Source organism: Fukomys damarensis, unplaced genomic scaffold (assembly GCF_012274545.1).
Source record: "Fukomys damarensis isolate Sample0158 unplaced genomic scaffold, DMR_v1.0_HiC HiC_scaffold_38, whole genome shotgun sequence".
Taxonomy (NCBI): Eukaryota; Metazoa; Chordata; class Mammalia; order Rodentia; family Bathyergidae; genus Fukomys; species Fukomys damarensis.
The window spans coordinates 65,465,306-65,487,421 of NW_022900950.1; the positions used below are offsets into that span (position 1 = coordinate 65,465,306).

General features: G+C 44.1%; 1 protein-coding gene and 1 pseudogene across 1 annotated transcript; one reads left to right on the forward strand and one right to left on the reverse strand.

Moving 5' to 3' along the window:
* The first annotated feature begins 5,828 nt into the window (after positions 1 to 5,828).
* On the forward strand, positions 5,829 to 15,067 carry Reeld1 (reeler domain containing 1). Its single transcript, XM_033759950.1, has 6 exons — positions 5,829 to 6,036; positions 7,418 to 7,640; positions 9,324 to 9,481; positions 12,315 to 12,564; positions 13,597 to 13,660; positions 14,459 to 15,067. Exons 1-6 carry the CDS (start codon positions 5,829 to 5,831, stop codon positions 15,065 to 15,067), a joined length of 1,512 nt encoding a protein of 503 aa, XP_033615841.1.
* Positions 15,068 to 17,488: 2,421 nt separating this feature from the next.
* The window catches only part of LOC104853106, a 6,756-nt pseudogene continuing 2,128 nt past the window's right edge, over positions 17,489 to 22,116 (reverse strand).

Here is a 22,116-nt window from a genome sequence, read left to right on the forward strand (position 1 = left end):
GATTTACTGTGGCTCATGGTTTCAGAGGTTTCAGTCCATGGTCACTTAACTCTGTCACTCCGGGCCTGTGCTAGAACAGTACATTACGGCAGACATGAGTGCTGGAGGTCTGTTCACCTCCTGGCAGCCGGGAAGCAAAAGAAAGAATCAGAAAGGGGTGGGGATCCTAATATGCTCTTTAAGAGAATGCAGTCAATGTCGGAACTCCGCTCACTCACCCCCACCTCCTACAGGCTCCGGCACCTCCCAACAGCAGCATGTGGGCTGGGGACCAAGGCTTGGCACATGGTCCTTCAGATATGAACTATAGCAGAGTCCTGAAGCAAAGGAAGGAAGCTGTTCTGCAGAAAAGGTCTATGACAGTGAATCAGAGAATCACTTCTGGAGTTTGGTCTGTAGGTGTCCTGAAAAATGTTTTATAAGAAAAAATTTAAACTCTTGAAAATGAACTTTTTACACTTAAAGGATTTGGTATTCTCCCTTATCGAGGGAGAATCGGCAGGAACCAAACAATTTGCTTTTCCTACTGTAGAGTGATTAAGATGCTTGGAACATTTTTTTTTCTTTTAAGATGCTGGGGGTTGAACATGTGGTAAGCAAGTGCTGTACTGCTGAACTACACCCCTAGCCCAGGATCATTTCTCTGGAAGAGAATAAACCATATTTGCTGAGACTGCTTCTATGCTGGGTGATAGGAGGTCAGTGTGAAGGGTATGAAAACAAAGGAGGATATTTAGGTGCTCAACAATAATGCTGTATTTGTTAATTTAAAAAGAGAAAGGAAAGGGGAAAACATATGCTCATCATTTTAAAATGTTCTTTAATTTAAGAAAATTGGCCATGGGTGAAAGAAAGGAAAAAACATTCGCAGTTTACATGTTGAGAACTCCGTAAGCCCAGGTCCACTGCCGGGGCTTTTACCTGCATGCATCGGAAGACTGGGTTCTGCCCTCAGTTTGCCCGATTGTGGTGGATTTGCAGAGTTAGGATATGTTCTCTGCAGTGAGAGAAATTTCTAGCCAAGTTTCTTACCCAGAGCGGCCCTCCAAACCCCAGCCCCTGTTGGGGAGTCAGGAAATGGAACTTCCGCCACCTCTTCAATCGGCTGTCTAGAACTTCCAAACACCTCTCTTCTCTGACAATTTCCCTGACTGTACCGTGGTGCTTCTACTGGTGACAGCATTTGTAATAGCACAGAGTCTGGGACCGCAGATGCAGTGTCCCTCTGCAGGAATCTCCAGCGTAGCTCCTCCTCTCGTTAGCAATGTGACTTCGGACCAGATATTGTCATCCTTAACCTTTCTGTGCTTCCCGTCTCCTCATCTGTAAAATGGTGAAGGAATTAGCACATATTCTGTAGGATCATTGTGAGGAATGTGTGACAGAGTTAGTCGTACTGGTCCAAGAAACACATGGAATTCTGAGAGAGAGATGCATAGCCAGGGTAATTGCAGCTAAGCAATTAAGATGATTCCTGCCCTCCAGTAGCTTGGAGATAAGTGGGTAGAAAAGAGCACACGTCAGGTTGAAACTGCAATCCCGGGCAGTGTGTGGGACCAAGCATCTCCATGAGGAGAAAGGCCACATATAGTGTAGGATTCTAAAAAGATGCTATGAAGCATTCATAAATACAGAATTCTCAGTGTTAGTTTAATACTAGTGGTTGACCCTAAATTTTGGCATCCAATCATGGGATGTGAATGCTTTGGAATTTCAAAAGGGAAAAGGAAAGTCTTCATCAGCTCTAGGGTACTGTCTGTGCTGCTGTAGCCATATATGATCGCACCTCTCCTCATCCCTTGTCTCACTGTTTTGTAATAATCTGCTGCTGCGTACATCTCCTTTACTGGCCGTAGAGGGATTGAGACTGTGTGCTCTGCATCTGTGTATTCCTGGGCCTTCCCATATTAAAGGGTGTCACCGTCTGGAGAGATCCTGTTGATTCTTTCTTACACCAGCAGACTGTCGGCTATGTTGCTTTGGAAAGAGGAAGCACGCAAATCTTAATCAGTTTTAAAGCCCCATTTGTCTGTATTATTCTTTAACAGGGAAAATAAAGGAGGGGATAGTTGAGTAGAATGAAAACACTAAACCACTCTTTTATTTGCTGGCAAAAATGCCCAGCAGCATAGAGAATGAAGCACACGTCACTGGGGCCGTTTTTAGGTAAATTAGAGCTTGAACAGAATTGCGAATATTTTTCTCTTTTCTGACACAGATTGTCTCAGCATTCCAGGCATCTGTAGGCATTTTATTTATTTTGATCTACCTCAACTTTAAAATGCTCGTCATAACAATGATCCTAAAATGCCACATATATAAAAATTACAATCAATGTTGACAGAAATTCATGACTTAGGAAAGAAAAGGAAAAGATGCCCTAATAGAAAAGGCTGATCATGAGTTACCACAGGGAAGTTCTGCCATCCAGAAACAGGACTGAAATTGTTCCTTTCTGAGGGCTGATATATGTTTTGAAACTTTTTCAAGTCTGGGCCTTAAGCCAGAAGAGACATGCAAAGGTGTCAGTGCAGGTGACAATTACAGGTCCGACTTCAGTCCTCATCATCTCCAGATGTTTTGATAGTAGCTCATTCTTGTGCCTTTTTGGCTAAGTAAAATATTAAATGTATGTGTAATTCTCTAGCTGGAAGAAATCTAAGAGATTATTTAATTCAAACCTTTTATTGTATACCTGAGGTAACTCAGAGAAATTAAGCAATTTGCCAAAGGACACAAAGAACCTGATTTATTACTGTATAACTCACCATGAGGCTTTCCCTATGGATGATATCAGTAACACTGCTCTAGTCAGGACTGTGGGATGTTGTTGTAATAGATTTAGCCTGTTAATATATCAACTCCACCAAATTGCTAGTGAGAAATGATCTTAAGCAGATTCACAGAAAAAAAAACGATGTTTTCTTGCTTTCCAGGTGCGCACAGCCTCGGGGTGCCTCACGTGGGAATGGGACTGAGATGCCAGGCCACTGTCCTCTGCTTTGTGCTCTGACTTTGGTCTTTGCTCCTCTCCATGCTCGCTCCCAAGTCCAGACTCCCTCTGTCCAGCTGCAGGGTACCTCCTCAGTGACCGCAGACCCCATCTTACCCTTCCCCAGACTGAGTGTGTATACAGCTCTCTCTCTCTGGGTCAAACCCCATGCTAGGTGCCAATTTTGGATTCTTATCACTTCAATGAATCCTCACAAGCGTGTTGACATTATTCTTATTTTATAGATGAGGCTGTAGGCTACTCAGTGGGAAAGCGGCAGGGAGAAACCCTATCTGTGACAGCCTGAAAGCTGTGCGAACTTGGGCAACTCACAGGAACACTGTTACTCAGTTTCCTTAGCCACAGAAGTGGGGCAGCTCCAGGGAGGACCTCATGGTGATAGTGCTCTAAGTGTTAAGATGCTCTAAGATGGCTTACTAGTCAGTTGACCAGACATTGCCTGGTTCCATACAAGCACTGTGTACCTGGGCTGTGGTGTTGAACTACTACCTTGTTCTTTTAGTCACATTGCCTCTTCTTACATGTGTAGTACACGGGGCCCCATGGCTGTCCTGCTGGACCTTGCAGTATGAGTCTTCTCCTCTGCTTTCCTTGGAATAGCCCTGCACTGCCCATTTGGGTAACAGCCTACAAGGTGTGTATCATGAGCATCTGAGTTGTGCTGTAAGTCCAAAATACACACCGAGTATCAAAAACTACCCTGAGCTATTTCCCCAGTCCTAGCTAAATCACTAATTTCCCCAGGCAGGGCTTGAACTTGTGATTCTCCTGATTCAGACTCCCAGAGTACTAGGATTACAGGTGTATGTCACTAGGCCTGACTAGCTATGTTTTGTTTTGTTTTATTTAGTGACAAACACTTCTATGAGGGTTCAGTCCCAGTTCTGTAGGGATAACTTCTTGAACCCACATTACCTCAAGCAGAGAATGCAGAGATGAGCTTAATTCAAACATCCTCCCCTCGGCAGGGAGGCCACAGAGGAGGTATCCAGCTTCTGCTGAGGACCCAAAGCTGTTGATGTACACAACCATTTCCAGCTCTTTCTAGTTCTTCCCACAGGCTTGAACGAAGATTTGGCTGGAAACTGTGTGTGAAGATGTGCATGTGGTTTAAAGAGAACTAATACAGCTCAGGCTGAATTTAGACACTGCCGGCCGGTTCCTGTAGATGCCGAGGATTAGTGGTAACAGCTGCCATCCTCCCCATTTGAGGAAAGTGAGGGAGAAGAAGAGACTTTTGTTTAAAGGGATGTATTTGTGTTACTCTGAGGGAGGAAACTGTTCCACCAAGTCTGAAGGAAAGAGTGTTCCTAGGTAAGTGGAGGGTTTGGGGGTTTCAGGCAGACAAGGGGCGAGTGGGAAAGAAGCTCCTGCTTGATCTAAGGTGGGGATGAGGAGATGTCTGGCTGTGGCCATGGCCTGTGAGACACAGTGCTTGTTTCCTCTGTGGGCACCTGAGTTTGATCTGCCTTTGTGAAGGACCTTCTGCTGTCAGCAAGGGCTCAAGGGCATTTCTGAGGGGGCCCATGTGAAGGAACACAGACTGTCCCTTCACCCCACTGAGGGCAAGCTTTTACAGCTCGAAGCTCACTCTCAATTCTGGGAAGCCACAGTAGTGGTCCCTTGTGTTGTAGACATTTTTGACTCGTAGTGTCTCATGAAAAACAGACCTGGAAGAGAAAGGTGTTGTCTGGAGGATTCTTTAGTTAAGTCTCCTTGGGCCTCGTCAGCATCTGGGGTGGTGAATGAGATGGATTACTTCCTTTGTCTGCTGTTTTTAATAGCTGGTTTCACTGTACTTTTTACAGTTTATTTTTACCTTTTGAAGCCATTTTGTTAAAAGGGAGGGATAACATTGCTTTGGGCTACCCCTTATGTCAAAATATTAGCCAATTTTAAAAAATGGTTGGGTAAAAGAATACAAAAATATTTAAAACATAAAACTATTAGAAGAAATACGATATCCCTAAATATTTACTCAGAGAGCTTTTTATATATTTTATTTCCTCTCTCTCACTTTAGTTTTAGCTTTCAATTTCTTTACATTATCAACTTTTAATTCTTTCTGGGCATTAGAAGTTGTAAACAAAAATGAAATTTATAAAATGTTATAAAATTACAATTATATTACAAAATATTATCACTGCCATTTTATTCAATCATGGTATCCTACACCTGAGCCAGTTTTCTTTTACCAATATATTTACCAAGGTATAGAATGAATCAGTTTGAGTGTAATTTCTGCGCTCATCTTCTGAAGTGTGAAATAACTAAAAAGCAGGAGAAAGAAACATCAAGGCACTGGAAACTTAATCACCTCTAAATAATTGATAGTAGGCATTACTGTTGGTAGCATTTAACTCTGTGATTTGCAATTGTAAAGATAAGACACGACTAAGCCAAGTCCCCAGATATCCCTGGCCACTTTGGGATATTGGTGTCTTCTACCACAGTAAAGTATTATAGCTCACACTGCCCTCGGCTATCAGAGAGCTTATAAGTTCATTGTAGGAAACAAATATTTTCAGGTATTATTTGTTAGATTTAATAATGAAAACTTCTTTTCAAAAAGGAGTCGTGTGTTTGGAGAAAATGGCAAGAGCAGTTAAAGCGGGGTGGGGGGAGAGTTTAACATGAAATGTTTCCCACAGCCTGCGGTGCCTTTTGTATCTTGACCTTCAAGAAGCAGCACTACAAATGTAAGGTGCGAAGGGAGTGTGGGGTTCAGGTCAGTCACATCCAAATGACTTTGTATCATTTTACTAAATGGCATCTGGCCACAGCCATTGTTTTTCACGCTGCAGGAGAGAGCGGAATGAAGGTCCCAGCTGCTCTTGCGGCCTGGGCTTGCAGCACCCTCTGCCTGGCTTTCTGCTCGGCTCTCTTTTCCCATGGTGCCAGTGTGGCGGCCTGTCAGGACATGCAGCCCAGACACATGGGAGCCCAGCCCCAGCGCCCCAGCACCCACCGCATCTCCATCCACGCTGGCAGGTCTTCCTCCTCTGCAGGTGACCAGATTCCAGGTATGTGTGGGAGAGGCTTCGAGAGACGCACAAAGCCCCAAAGAACCAGTGGAGTCTTCCAGGCTGGGAGCTTCCTAAAGTATGGCTTAGTCCTAAGAGGCACTTATTTGGCCAAAAATATGCATGAATATTTTGTGTCAGCAAAATCTTATGATGGCATAACTGATGTCTATACTGGTAGTAATCTAAGATAACACAAGTGACTTGATTACAAAGTATTATCTTCTTGTTTTCATAAGATATTAACATATCATGTCCCAGAGGGTACCCAAAACAACCTTCATGTGAGAAAATATACTTTTCTCTTATTATAAAACTAACATTTTTTCATCAGTGAACATCTTAGCGAGATGCTAATTTGCTCCACTGTAATAACTATTTCATTGTGTGTAGTAAGACATCATGCTATACACCTAAAACATGTACAGCAGAAAGGTTTTTAAGTCAAATACAGAGCTCAGTGGTAGGCTTCATGCTTAGCATGCATATGGCCCTGGATTCCAACCCTAGCACCACTGGATGGGTAGATGGATGCATGGGATGGATGGATGGATGGATGGATGGATGGATGGATGGATGGACGCACACAGCCTCTGGTAACTCCTAACCTTTCTGTGTCTGTCAGTTTGCTTACTCTAGGTATCTCACACAAGTAAGACGGTGATACAAGTCTGACATTCTGCATCTGGCTAATTTCACTTACTGTTTTCAGGGTTCCCTGGTGCTTTAGATGTGACAGGGATAACCACATTTAAGTGAAGAAGCTTGACCCCAAAGAGTTGCCTAGCACTCGTGAACAAGGACACTCACTCGCTTCGCCATAAGTCCCCCTCATACTGGCTGTAATCACACATTTTAATATTTGCCAGTATGATAGATATAAGATAGTGTCTCCTTTGCAGTTGCTTTTAAATTGTGATGACCTTGTTTTATTTTCCATTGGCGTCCTTCCATCCTTTTGGGGAGAATTATCTTTTTAGTGACTCACCTTATCTCTGTTTGTCTATTTCATATGTTATAAATACTTTTCTGGGTTTATCACTCATCTTGATTTCATGTAGATTGAAATACTTGAACATAGCAAACTTTATTTATCTTTTCCCATATGGCCACTACATCTGCTTAAAGAGACATTTCTCACTCTAATATTTGTGAAAAAGAAAAAAATAACATTTTTTGGGTTTCTTTGCGTTTCATTTTTACACACTTTGGAGCCAAGATGGAGTTTATTTTGGGGTAACACAGGACAGCCCGCTCAAACCCCACCCAAGGAGTTGTTCACTTTCTGGGGAGAGAGTGGTCGGCGGCTTTCCCTTTTGAAAACACCTGCAGAAAGTCATGGATGGCCCTGGGTCCCGCCCGCCCCTACTTTCTGTTGCAGTGACGGTGAGGAGCAGCCGCGATTTCATGGGGTTCCTGCTGCAGGCGCGGCCTGAATCTGATCACCGGACAGCGGGCACCTTCGTCTTCCTTCCTCCTGGTTCCAAACTGATGACTTGTCTTGAAGAGTCTGACACTGTCACCCACTCCGACAAGTCCCCGAAGAGAAACCTGTCATTCGTGTGGAAGGCCCCTGCCAGACCGGTGGGGGACGTCAGGTTCCTGTAAGATCGCCAAGTGCTGTTTCTTAGTTAAGGGCCCCGGTCCCGGGGTGCAGTGAGGCTTTTCTTTTCCTCTCCTTCCCTACATCACCACCTTAGAAGGAGGGCAGGGCACTAAGATGCCAAAGCCACTCCATCTCGCCCTGCCATTGTCCCCTGGGTACAGAGGAGTCTTGGTCAGTCTCTCTGGACAGTTCAGACCAGAGGACAAAGGGGCCGCTGGCAGAAGAGAGAAAGAGAGATGGGGTAGACAGACAAGAGGACATTTCCTTGCCCAGGAAAAGCCACTTAGGTCTTTGTGCCATAGCTTCTCCTCCATCAAATGGGTGGAATAAGCTGGGCGTGGTGGATCAGCTACTCAGGAGGCCGAACCAGGAGGATCATTGGAGCCAAGGAGCTGAGGATTAAACTGGGAGATACAGTGAGACCTTGTCTCAACAATGAAAATCTGAAGTGGAGGGCATGACGAGAGCGCCGGTCTCATAAGATTGCATGAGATGAAAGAGTAGTGTAAGGTGTATAGTTAGGACGGCTGGAAGCATGCAAAAGCATCACGCGCTCAAAATGAGATGCTTGTGTTAGCATTCTTTTCAGATACTTGCGTTTACTGAGAACGAGATTTTTTTTTCGGGAAAGGCTGTGTGCTCCTTCACTTTTTTCCGCCACAGCCGGCAGGCTGTGTCTGAGAGTGGAGGCCTCCACACTGTGTGTTTCCCCTCAGGCTGCCCCTTCACCCAGAGCCACGAGAGAGGCCGGGTTTATGCCCCTCCCGGCAGTGTCCTTCTCAATCCCTTCCCGGAGGCCCCGGCAGGCCAGCAGGACAGCGAGAAAAGAAACCCTGGCAACACAGCTATGTGTGCTACGTGTGGCAAAGAAAGTAGTTTAGAAGCTGTCGTGTTGAAGTGACAGAAGAAGGAGCTAAGCAGCTTGGCCAGAAGCCTCCTGTAAGCTACCTTGCTCTCTCCTCTCCCATATCCCTTTCCCATGGTACCGTGAACTGAGTCTGGAAGCCACACGTTCGAGGCCCAAACCATGCCTGTCTCTGGGTCTTTGACTCTCGGGGTGACAGTTACATTAACCACACTGTGATGGCAGCCTTCTGAATACCAGCAGTGGAAGAGTGGCACTTGTCAGCCCTGTTTGTGGAAGAAATCTGTACTAAAGGAAGGAATTGTGCACTTAAGATATTGTTTAGGATGTTAGCGATTTATCTTTCATCTTCAATAGCGTTGGCTATTCCCTGAATACAACTATACCCTGAAATCATGAAACCTTTAATTAATGATGTAATTGACAACATATCAGCGATGACTAATAACGGAGTTGAAGATGAAACTTTTTGCTTTAGTCTAAACAGTTCCAGACACTTCTTAGTGGGAAAAAAAAAGTTATTTCAGTACTCACAGCCCCAAATGAGAATTTCAATGCTCCTATGTACCCTTCCAGGGTAATTTATTTGTCTAGAAAACTCTCCTAACTACTTTCACTTTTTGAGTTTTATGGGTTTTTTTTTTTTTAAGAAGGAAATCACACAAAGGGAAATAAAAATAATCTCTAGTTCTTCTGTTCATTTGGACTTCTGTTCTTTCACTTCTACCACGTTCTCTCTTTGCTATTAGCATTGCCTTGGGTATTACTTAGGGGACACCAAATCCCTGAATCACTCTGCTCTCTCTTTTTCCACAGAATATCAGTCGCCCAGTTGTATTTTATTTACTGGGCAGGGATTGAATCATCCGCTGTGTCTGAAGAGGCCCGCAGTAGAACCGACTCGGATGACCACAGTAACTCAGAGCCTGGCTTGTGGGTGGCAGCCCCTGGGCAAAGTGAAGATACTGCTGCAGGTACAGATTCCACTGGGTCCTTGTTTTACGATGGTCTATTTTCACTTACAGCTGAACTACAGCCAGCTTCCTGTCCTTGCAAAACAAGTAATAAACACCTGCCTTGTCCCATAACTGCCTCACCTGGGGGCGGTGATGCAGTGGCAGGGAGAGGAAGGAGCACCTTGCCGGTCTGGTCGTGTGACATTGGTCACAGAAGACTACTTTTTCTCATCCTAGCCATCTAAGTAGGGCCTTGAGAGCTGCCCTGTAGAACCAAAGGGAGTACGCATCTCCTACCCTGTGTCTGCCGGTCAGCACAGTATTTCAGCTGTTTTCACTTTCCCTGAAGTGACGCAAGCACACCAAAAAGAAATGAGCTATGTTCTTTTTTGAAAATGCAATTTTTATTGCTCCTTTCCATGATAGGTCGATGGTTCTCTGCAGCCTGGGATGGAGAACAGGATCAGAAATAAGAAAACATTTCAATGGGAATCAACTTTTTCCTGGGTTAAGCCATGATTTTACACTCCATTGGCCCATGTACTTCTGCAAAAAGAAAAGAAACAAAACAAAACAAGTACACCCCAAACCTGCTAGGAAATGTTTGCCCTGCTTTAAAATTCCTGTCATGCCGGGAATGGTGGCACATGCCTGTAATCCCAGCACTCCGGAGGCTGAGGCAGGAGGATCACTGTGAGTTCAAGACAAGCCTGGGCTGCGTAATGAGTTCCAGGTCAGTCTCAGCTACACAGTGAGACCCTGTATTTAAAAAACCAAAAAAAAAAAAAAAAAAAAAATTCCTGTCATTGGAACTCATTGTCATTATTCATTTCCAGTGAAAGGGTGGGGACAGACGGACTCTGTCAGATAGCAATCATTTGCAGGGGTCTGATTCTCGCCCATTCAGTCCCATTTTCCTTGATTTCTCCTTCTGTAATTCTTTGCTGATGTGCTAAGGCCAGACTCCAGCAGGAACTCCTGCCTCCCTTCAATCTAGGAGACCCAGGGAAATCCTTTACTATAACCCTTGTTTCAAGTCTCATGTTTTATTTTATAAATCAGGCAATGATTGCATTGCCACCCCAAGCATAGCTGCGTTTGCGGTCATATGGATATGACTGAAAGTGAGGCTTCTGGAGCAATGTCACATCGGTCCTCCAGCCTCTTGGATGCCTGACCCCCTGGGTGCTGTGACCCTGAGGTCAGTCTCAGCAGCCACAGTGTAAACCCCTCATGGTGCTGCCCATGTTCCTCACCTCTTGGCACTGCCCTGCACCTTAATTTATATAAACTCTGGTGATTCTCAAACACAGTTGCCAGTAGACCCTTGGGACCCTCTGGCGTCCTGCCCACACCATTAAGGTATGATTTACTTTTACATCTCCATGCCTCCCTTCCGACATGTCCTCAAATTGTACCTTCTTTGTGATGATCTACATCACTTTCAATGTCCAGTCTATCCCCGGGTGAAAGTTTTTCTCATGCTCCCTTGGTAAACAAGTGTCTTGGCCCGTTCAGGCTGGTACAACAACAGAATACTTTAGGCTGAGTAACTTGTAAACAACAGGGAGTCACTGCTCAGAGCTCTGGAGGCTGGGAAGTCCAAGATCAAGGTGCCATTGGATTTGGTGTCTGGTGAAGGGCTGTCCCTTGGATATGTGCCTTGTATGTATCCTTGTGTGGCAGCAAGGGTGAACAAACTCCTTAGGCCTCTTCTATAATGGCATTAATCCCTGAGGCTCTGCCTTCCTAACCTAGCCGTATCCTAAAGCCCTACCTCTTAGTACTATTGCACTGGGGATTAGGTCTCATCATGATTTTGGGGGAGATGTTCAGAGCATAGCATCAAAGTATTCACCTTCGGAGCTTTGGTAATAAAGTGTCATGACAGAATTTCAGTGATTGGGCATGTAAGGGTCTCTCCTCCCAGATTTTGAGTTCAGGCATGACAGATGCAAATCTGTGTCATTGCTGCACCCCGAGCCACCATTGCAGGGAGAGACTTCTGCCCAATGGTCTTCTGTTACTGTATTCTGACTGTTACGGTGGTTGATGCTCAGCGCATGCCCTGCATCATGCTTCGCTCTTCTATATTAGTGATTTCACATCACCCCTCAATGATTCCATTTCTTGGATACCATGACTGGTCCCATAGTGCAGATGAAGAAACTAAGGCTCCTGGAGGACTTTCCCAAGGCCGGGAATAGCAGAGAGGCACGCTGAACTTAGACAATAATCTGATTCTAAAATTTGCACTTGCTTGCTGCCTCATGTGCAGCTATTTCTGAGGCTCCGGGCCCTCACCTTAGCCAGTCGCAAGGAAGAAATCAAGTGGAGTGATTTTTATCTCTGCCTGTAGAGATTTTATTTCTGCCTGTAGCAGGAACTTGGGTCATTATCATCAGGGAAACTTCTAGAGTTACGTGTTAAGTTAGACAACCTAGGTCTTTTAAAATTTGTGGGATTTCACTTCTAGGTAGAAGTAGCTTTTTGATTAAATATACACAGTTGTCCAGTGGTTTCTTTATCCCCTGTATGTGGCTGTTAAGAACACACAAGTCCAGAAGGACCAGGGACTTCCTCTTTTAGTAAGAAATAAGTGCTTTGCTCCTTTGTCAGGGCCTTATATTACGGGGAAGATCATCTTTAGAGTGGCTCACATTTACTGCTTGTCCTTATGGCACATTGGAGTCTCCACTCTTTACCTGGTCATCATAGTTGTTTGTACCAATTAATACAGAGAAAACGCTCTCACTGTCTCTTTGTGGTGTCTTTGGGCCTCTGTGTAGTTCCCAGTGCCTCTATCTCTCTTCTGCAGCAGTGCACTGATTCATTGTTGTTGCCTTTACAGGAGCCACAAAGGAAAACAGCCTAGATCTTGCTTCTACAAGTATTGTGGGCACAGAGTTGCCTGAGGATGCCCAGACTTTGACCCAGAATCCTTCGCAGACAGCTACCACAGCCAGCAACTTCCAGCAGCCCAGCAGGGACAGAAACCCCACCCTAGAACCATCACTGGATGTCCATAGGCTGGAGAGGCTTGTGGCCCTCAGGAGAGTCTCCTCAGAGGGCCTTGCTTCTAAACCAAGCACCCAGCAAGGGTAATTGGTGATAGGGTGGCTATTTGGTCCAGGTGGTAGACCAATGCTGCACACTGAGGCATTTGATTGAAGTCTGACAAAAAAGGATCTTAACCATTTTTTTTTCTTTCTCTTCATTTTTTTTATTAGCATGTGGAGCACATAATGTTTCCTTTCTTTGTTATGGAGTTGGTACGTGTACATGGCACATTTTAATTATTCTTTCCTTCCATTCACTCCCTTATCCTTCCATCGTTTGATCCCATCCCCATTGGAGAAAAGTTTATCTCCCTACTTCCTATTATCTTTTATTTTTCTCTTTATTTATAATTTAGGTTTCTCATAGTAGAGAAGCCATGCAATAGTTAAGACTGTGTGTCTGATTTATTTCGCTTAACATTATGGTTTCAAGTTGATCCATTTTCCTACAGATGACTCATGTTTATCTTTTTATAGCAGAGTAGTACTCCATTGTGTGTAACTACCATATTTTCTTTAGCCACTCATCTGTTGATGGACACATAGCTCACTTCTAAGATTTAGCTATTATGAATTGTGCTGCCATTTATTTATTTATTTATTTAGGTACTGGGAATCGAATTATGGACCTTGCACTTGCAAGGTGGCAGCAGAATCACTGAGCTAAATCCCTGGCCCTTACCTTTTTTATTCTTAAGAGCCTGAAGTACCCTGGCTGTAAAAGGACTACTGGTCAGAAGAGCTGGGTACAATAATTACCCAGGAAAACTATATTGTCTTGAATGGAGCGAAGTCTCTGAGATGCTACTATAAATAAAACAAAGTACACTAATAATTTTTAAGATATATTTATACTACAGCATGGAAATATATTTTATATAAAATAAATGATAGTAGTTAGTGAGTTCTTTGCTACCATCCTCTTACTTTTCCCCCAAATCTGGCCCCTGACCCCAAACTTGGAAGTTATTCCAAGGAAATCTGATTTCATCAGCATATACAAAATGGTAGGAAATATTGTTTTGAATCCATATATTTAGTGATACCTTCTTAGCTCTTTGGTTCTCTCCTTAGAACTCAGGATGATCGAAACTTTAATTCCTTGGAAACTTGCCTGTCCTTGGAGAAAGATGAACAGGTAAAAGCCTGATTTGTAAATGGGGGTCAAGTTTGGCATTTTGGCTCTGGATAGGAAGCTACAGGCTGGGAAAAGAGCTATTAGACTAGTGGTCAAAGTCAGAGAGAAAGGAAGGGCATGATATACACAAAGTATCTTTGCACTAATCAATACTATCCCTCTCATTCTATGCAGTGTCTCCAAAGTTACCATCAATTGAAGAAGTTGATGGTCTTAGCAGTTTGTTTTTCCACTTAGCCTTGGTTAATAATTCCTATTTTCTCTCCCCCTCCACTCCTTTTTCATAACACTGGCCTCAAAACACCATATGATACGGCCCAGGAGGTTAGATCAATGGACCATATAAAATATACACGTGCACTGACTTACTCTTTTTTTGAAATCTTAGAAGAAATAAAACATGGCATGATATTCTGGCTTCAATTTTTTGGAGCTTGTAGTAAGAGTAAATGATCTCTCCTGCATGGGTCCTACTATAAAAGACACTCAAAGCTTTAGCCACCAGAAAGGACACGATCCTCTAAAGGAGGAGCCTGGAAGCCCCTTCAGGGCCATGACTTTATTCTTGTGACTTGTCTCCACACCATGTGGGGTTTTCCATTAGACACTCCTCCATTAATTACAATGGTGTGTTTATCTGCTTGGGCCTTTTACTCTAAGGTCTTTTAGGAATAGGCAAGAGGCTGGGTATTCAGCTGTTGCCTGTGTTATCTTTAAAGAACATGAGAGTTGAAAAATTTAGTGGCAAACTGGAGGGAAGATCAGCCCCTTTGACTGCTTTATTCTTTTCTTTTCTAGGACAAGATGGTGGCCTCTAATAGGTCTCTGAGGAGGCCTTCTGTGTATACTGTCCATCTTAGCAATCCACAGCATCCCTGGTCCTCTGAAGCATTCAGTGGGCATGGGGCTGGGGCAGTTAACCCAGCTCCTGACTTCTACACCTCTAGCATTTCCAGACTACCTGCTGCTGGTGGCCATGCAGAGGCACCAAAGCCTTGTGCCAGCTTTCTTCCCGAGTCAAAGCTCAGGGAGGCCAGAGTGTGGGAGGGGACTGGAGAGACCAGCATGGGACACTCTTGCAAGACCAACCCAAGGCCTGAGGTTGGGCTAGAGGAAGACAGTGGCCTTTTGGGGATCCAGTTCAGAGCTCCCAAGTTGGGACTTCTGCTTTGCCTATCAGTGGCTCTGGGCATGGCTCTGGCTGCTGGCCTTTGCTACCTGCACGCTCAGCGCTGCCACAAACGAACAGGAGTGTCTTTCAGCGATCCTGGTGCCGATGCCATTGCCAGGAGTGATGGTGGGGCGACTGTGCACGTCAGGAGGACTGGAGAGAACAGTTTTGTCCTGGTTCAAGCGGAATACAACAGGATTACCCCTTCTGGGAGTAGCAAGAAAACAGTCCCCTGAAAAGAACCTTTTGCCAGGCCCCTCAGTGACCTCCTTAGACCCTGTGGAGTGTCTCAGTCAAAACGAACTAATGAGAATCTCTGATGAGGACAGGGACTCCCTGGGCCTCTTGTCAGTGTGCAGTTAATGGAGGAAGCCATGAAAGGACAGGTTTATCAACAGAGGGAGTTCTTCCCGAGCTTTGTTGTTTTAACATCTGTAATTTGGCTTCTTTTTTGTCTCTTTGCAATTAGACGTTCTGTTTGAAGAGTTAAACTCAACGCAATGAATATTGTATAACCTGCTCATTAGCTAGACTCCTGTGGCCGCTAAGCTTCCTCTGTTGCCTTAAGGAACCCACTGAAATAGAAATTCTGTCCCTCCTCAGTGTGTCAGCCTCATCCCTTCTAACTCTTTGAAAAAAATAAACGTCAGGGTTGTGGTTCTTTAAGAGAAAGAACTGAAGCCTTTATGGTTCCTCTCCAAACCACCCTAAAAGAAGTTTTCCTTTCAAAACTGAAGTTTGGAAACCATTTGGAGCTCAGACTCAGTGAATGTAAGGGTATTTGGTCTTCTTGGAAAGTCAGCAGCCTGGCAAATCGGCCGTGGAAATGGATCCAAAGCAAAGTCAGTTTTAGAGAGCTTGATGGAATGCATCATTGGGAAAACATACAGGCAGCACAAGGCCATAAGCTCCAAAATGGGACAAGCAACCTCTTCATCAGTGTAAAAGGATCTAGGGCATTCCATCCATTTACACTTGATGGGAAGGCTTGTATTTCCTAACAGCTTGCAGGCATGTTGTCTTTTGCCAAAGGTCAGACTTAAAAAATTATTTTATCAGCAAAGTTTGAAGAATCACCCTCACTTGTCTTCTCAGGAGATGTCAGGAAGAAATCATCACGGATGAAGACTATCTATATCTGTTCTCACAACTTGAAAAAGATCAATGGTTCCACATTTTCCACAGTGGTATCACAACAACAGGCTTGAATATGAGTGTTAAGTGTGTTCGTCTAAAATAACACATTGGAATTAGCTGACTTTCCAGAGGTAAACCTATTTTGGCATCACCATCCCCTTTAAAGTAGAAATAGAAACCACCACACATTTGGAAAGGATATTTATTTATCTTGCATCTAGCTCATAGGAGTAGGATGTTAGAAACTTTGTGTGGATTTTCACAGTTAGCCTTCCCAAAAACATAATGAGGAATAAGCTCATTGACTTTTCAAGAAGAGCAAGGAATTTGGGACAACTTTTACAACAAAAGCATTTTTTAAAAAATTAGTTATGTAGAAAAGATAGAACTCTTGGTGATTTTTTCAGCTTACTTTAACTCAAGGCTTTCCTTTTTCCAGCTTACTTTAACTTCATGCTTCTCCCCTGTTGAATCCTGGACTAGTGAGCTGGTTAATCTTGTCAATTTAGATGGATTAAGAGACTCCTGGAGAGGTGATTAGATTATGAGAGCACTGACTCATCAGTGAGTTTATGAGTGCATAGCTGCATGGGCTCTTCAGAGGTGAGGCCTGGTCCAAGGGAGTGGATCATTAGGGTCATGACCTTGAGTGCTATTTCTGGTCCCTGTCCCCTTCCTTTCTGGCTCTTTCCAACTCACTCTGATTCTCAGATGCCATGAGATGAGCAGCTTTCCTCTTCTGTGCCCCTTTTGCTATAGGTATCTGCCTTGAAGCTGCCAACCATGGACTAAACCAATGAAACCATGAGCCACAATAAACCTCTCCTCTCTTAAGTTGTGGATTTTGTTCTAGCAGTGGAAAATGGACCAATACCATGAGATAGCTGAGTTCCCCAGCTTTGATGACCTAGGTAATTTGTGTATCCACATGTCAATGTGTTCTAGGAATGCTGGGGAAAGAAACAGATGTGCTGCACTCGAGTGGGGACCATCTATATTCTTTGTACATGCTCAGCCCTCCAACAAGATGTCCTTCCTCCCCACAGAGCAAATGAGGGATCCCAGCAGTGATGTGCTCCTGTTTGGCCCCATTACCTCAGAGCCAGGTGCACCACGTGTGCATCACCTCTGCGGTCTTCCAATCCAAGAGGTTATTTTTCTGTGTAAACAGACTATTTTGGTTATCTATCATATAGAGCAAATTATTCTAAAACAACTACTACCACCATTGCTTATTACCTTTCATGATCCTGGAGTGACCTGGGCTCAGCTGGCAGTTCTTCTGCTCTTTGTGTTGTCAATGAACTGGAACATCCAAGATGGCTCACTCACATGGCTGCCATACTGGCTATGGCTGCGGCTATTAATGAATATGGGAAGCAGTGTGGTTCTTTTCTTTGTGCCTTCTCATACTATGGTGGCTGACTTCAAGAGTGAATTTTCCTAGCACACATAACCATAGGTGCAGATATCTCATTTTTGTGTCAGATCATCTTTTATCAAAATATTTTCCCTTATGCTTAGCTGGCTGGGCCTTCTACCACAAAATTGTGATGTCATCTATGATGTCATGAGGGTAATGGCCATCAACATTGAAGCCCACAGACTAGGCAGTGCCTAGGAGCTCTTTAATGGTTCCAGAAAGCTCCCTGGCTAAAAAAGATCAGTGCCACGTCTGTCAGGCAATGTTGACAAGCTTATCAGAGATGACGTTTTCACAATGCTTAATGTTTTTCTGTTGGTTTCTGTCCCTTGGTGGCTCCTTTATGCCTTTGATGATTGAGGTAGAGGCGGAAGGCACCACTTCAGCCTGGTGACCTGCATGTTATGAATGGCCTGTTTCACTGTAAACCTTAGTCCTTTTTAGTCACCAGATGCCTTGGCAGTGCCATCACCTACTTTTTGGAGTGGCTGATCTTGGAGGCCAGGGCAAACATGGTGCCAACCTCGGCATGGGTACCACTCAGGTACAAGACTTTAATCTTTTTGGGGTTTAACTTGGGTGGTGTGGTGGAGGTGGCCTGTGTTGGATGCATCTGAAATGACTGAAGAAAGTTGCATCTTGGTTCCCTCTGAGCTGGAAACTGCAGATCTCTTAAGACTAAGTGTTGGCAGATACATGGTTTTATCTCTGTTACTCTCTACTGTCACTGCTGGCCACAGGGCCAAAATTCATTATTGAAAGAAAAGGACATTCAACTTCACCTTTTGATGGGAGACATGGCAAAGGATTTACAACCGTCTTTAAGTCACTACAATTTCTAGTTGGACTGCTGTCCTGTCACAGGGGCTTATGGGAGGGTAGAAGGAGCCGCCATTTAATCCTGGGGATGTCCTGGGTGGTCATCTCTGCTGAACATCAAAGGGGAGGACAGAAATCTTCTGATTCCATCTTCTCTTCTCCAGGGAGTTTTCTTCCTCAGGCAAACATGAAGCAATTGTAGAAGTGCTAGGTAGACAGAGCTCTTGTCAATCAGCTTCCTCATCAGAGAAAAGTCAGTCACAGAATCATTCTTCTGGCCATTGCATACAACAGGTAGCTATCTACCTGAACCTAACTAACCAATCCGACATGCCATTGCTATTCATGTAATCCTTCAGCTGTGAGACTGTCTTTACACCTATCTCATTTAGAGAAAGTCTATGACCATCAAAAAAAAAATTCCCTTTCCATGACAACTTAATTATTCATCAAAATTATTGTATTTAAAGCAATGATTTCCTGCAGTGCTCCTGACAATTGGGGCACTCATGCCACATGAGTTGTCTTGGTAGTTGTTGGCTACCATCCCTGCCATGCATCAGACATTTTTACTGCCACGTTCTCTTTTTTTGGCAAGGACAGGTGGAGGCCATAGACCTGTGGTCTGGGAACATGAAACCCCTCAGTGACTGTGAGCTTGAAGGTCGTCTCTGCCAGGCCTCGCAGACGCCTCAGAGGACTGTGAGTAGGGAGTGTTGACTGGATCTGGAGGCTGTCGCTAAAGCACAAAGTCATTAAATGTTTTAAAAGGCAAAGGGCTCAAAATAGCTTTCTTGCTTTGTAAGAACTGCTACAGAATTGTTCAGTGTTGCAGCCTCTTGGAGGAAAGGAGCTTGGGGGCCTAAACACACATTTAAAGGAAAATAATGGAAAAACAATTCCTGGAAACTCTGTATTTCAAACCAACGTTTTGATATCTATCGTGCTAATTTAACAACCACAGATCAGGGATAAGAGTGAGCCTTCACTTTTTACTTTCAAAGAGTACTTCTCATATTTTCAATTAATTTTCCCTCATGATAGAATTTTAGTAAACCAGTGCAATGCCTAACTGTAGCTTGGCTTAGCTATCTCACTGGTGACGCGGTCTGTCATTAATTTGTTGTTACAATGCTTGTTTTCTTTTTAACAAATTATAATTAATAGCAACAACAACAAAAATAGGTCCCCAAGCCAGTAGATATTTAAAGAAGTGTCACATTTTACTGGAAAAGTTGTCTGAGACTGGCTGACAATTTATGAGTAAATTACAGATGATGGTCAGCCCCTCTTCCTGTTTTGAGCTTCCGGCATTAATCCTCAGTCCGAGTCTTCCTGGAACACAGAATGTTTTGATTTTATGTTACCCTAGCCTATCCCTCTTTTCCTAGTGGTGCAACAGCTAGGAATTTCTTTTTCCAAGTTAAGTGAATTTGCATAAACTTGTTTTTATCAAACTTGAGAACTTTTCCGTGCCTCTTAAGATACCACTGTGAAGCATTTTGCTCCATCTGGCACCAGGAAGATGCAAAACCTGCCATAACCATCTCTGATTGAGAGCATCAGGACGATCTTTATGACAAAGGGAAGGCCAGTGTTTGGGGTTTTGTTCATTTTGCCCTTTAAATGAAAAAAGAAATGTGAGCATTTAATGTTCCTGTTGCACTGACAAGGATGGTTGGAGTAGCCAGAACCACTGCAGCTTTCAGATGTCTTTGAGATTTTTTAAAGACAAATTTAGATTATGCTACACTATTTTCAGATTGTCTAATGACTTTCCATCTCCTGGAGAAGACGATGCAAACCTGGAGATCTGGAACCTGTGGTCCCGCTCAGCCCTGAACAAAACAATATTCCTGCCTTTAAGAAGCATCTTGGGCTGCTGGTGGAATGGTGGGGTCAGAGATCAGACACACCAGGAAATGTCTGACTTGAGTGGACGTAAGCGCTGACCGTGTCATAAAGCACCATAGGGAGCGAGAGCATGAAGGAACAGAGCTCCAGACTCCAGGACCACAGAGCAAGGCAGCTGAGTCAGGCGGGTGAAGACAGAGTCTCACAGTGGCCGTTTAACAACTTAGTAAGACATGTGTCAAAAAAAGAAAGAAAGAAAGAACTACATGAGAGCCATTACATATCTACTGAATAACAATAAACTTTTTTTAGCACTGCATTGTGTCCTCCCCTACCTTCTGTTGTTTCCTATGCAGTCCCACTTGAGCACCTTACAATCCAGTCACGATAATATTGTTATCACATACAAATGTGAAAAGATTCCAGTTTTGGGGGGCTGCATGCCAGCCGGGGTGCGGGTTAGACAAGGCTGAGAGTGATAGGGAGTAGGTGGCCCTCGGAGTTTCCTTCCTGGAGGTGAACTAGAGTTCTGTGGGCAACTGTCCTTGGGACAGGGGGGATTTTAGGTCTTAGACATAGGACTTAGCTCGCAGTGTGCTGGGGCAGGAGCAAAGCTCAAGGGTGTTGTTGTGACTCATTTAATTTGTGAGCGTATTTCTTTTCATTAATAGTTAGGCATAGGAGTTTCAACCTTCGCCCCACTGACATTTGGGGCTGGATAATTTGAGTGTGGAGGACGGTCCTGTACATTGTAGGGTGTTTTGCAGGGACCTGGCCTCTCCCTCATATGTAAGTAGCTTCTTTCCTCTGACTTGACCAACCACAAATGTCCTGGACGGTGCCAATATTCCCTGGAGGGCCAACCCACCCCTGGTGAGGAACCACTGGTCTAGCAAGGAGGGGAGAGGGTGTCCTACAAGATAAATGGCAAATGCTAAACATTGTGAAGAGTACTGAGACAGAACCACAGGATGTGAAAATTTGATCTCATGACTTGGTGTTTCTTAAATTCTCAAAAACCTAATAGGTGAAATAAAAAGCTAAATGTTCTAGTTAAATTCTGGGGATATCTTCCTTTCTTTCTCCCACCCTGTATCTTCTCCTTTCCTTTATCATGAAGCCCTGAAATGTAGGGTTCCAACAAGCCTAGACTGAAAACCATTAACAACCAGGAACAAGGCACCTGAGAAATCGAGGTCTTAGCAAGTGAGTGTGGGGTAGTTCTTGGATTCCATCACCACATCCTGACTCCCAAACCTACTTTGGTTTTCATCATACTTAGCCGTGCATTTATTTTCTGGGATCCTGTTGATTGCTGTAAATATTTCTGTAGGTCCAGAGAGAGTTTGGGGTCAAGCAGAAAATTGGCCTGGAATGATTATCCTACAGCAGCCATCAAACCCAGAACGATGGTGGGGCTTTGGGGAATGGCGTGCTTGGCAGGCCAGATCAGGGCAGGACCCAGCAGGCCACGAGAGCCCCACGGTGGGCTGAAGGGAGGAGAGGGAACAAAGGGGAGAAGGGCCAATGGGCCCAGAGGGGGAAGGTGCTTGTTGCCATTATATCACCACCCAGCTAAGAGCCCACGGAGCAAGACGCTTCTCCATCCTTACAGCCACCATTTTCAAATCACCACCTCCCCTTCTGCTCTACATTTTCCTTCCTTCAAATGGCACCTTGGGAGAATCACGCCCCCTTGGTGGATGACACGTTTTCTGCAAAGCGTTTTGTTACTTTATAGAGGAAAGAGGCTGCCCGGAAATATATTCCATTGGATATTAAAGAGTGTATTTCCCTGATTTATAGACAGGAGAGGTGGTGTCTGAGCAGAAAGGAACCAATGGGGATATCCATTTTGACTAATGATTAATTATTATACCTAAAGTGATGTTTTCCTATCAACTGATAGGCTGGAGAAAATAGACCAGGTTAGCATTGTGGGTCACAGATGTTGCCTCTGCATTTTCAGATTATATTATCCATTACAGACAGCGCCTTCTCATTTGGAAACATGATTTATTGCTCTCCCAGACCAAAAAAAAAAAAAAAAAA

Excerpts from the sequence above, each read along its gene's own strand:
- Reeld1 (XM_033759950.1), top strand. The coding sequence starts at position 5,829 with ATGAAGGTCCCAGCTGCTCTTGCGGCCTGGGCTTGCAGCACCCTCTGC. Across the intron at positions 9,482-12,314 it reads AAGTGAAGATACTGCTGCAG|GAGCCACAAAGGAAAACAGC; the intron begins GTACAGATTCCA and ends TTGCCTTTACAG. Across the intron at positions 12,565-13,596 it reads AAACCAAGCACCCAGCAAGG|AACTCAGGATGATCGAAACT; the intron begins GTAATTGGTGAT and ends TTCTCTCCTTAG.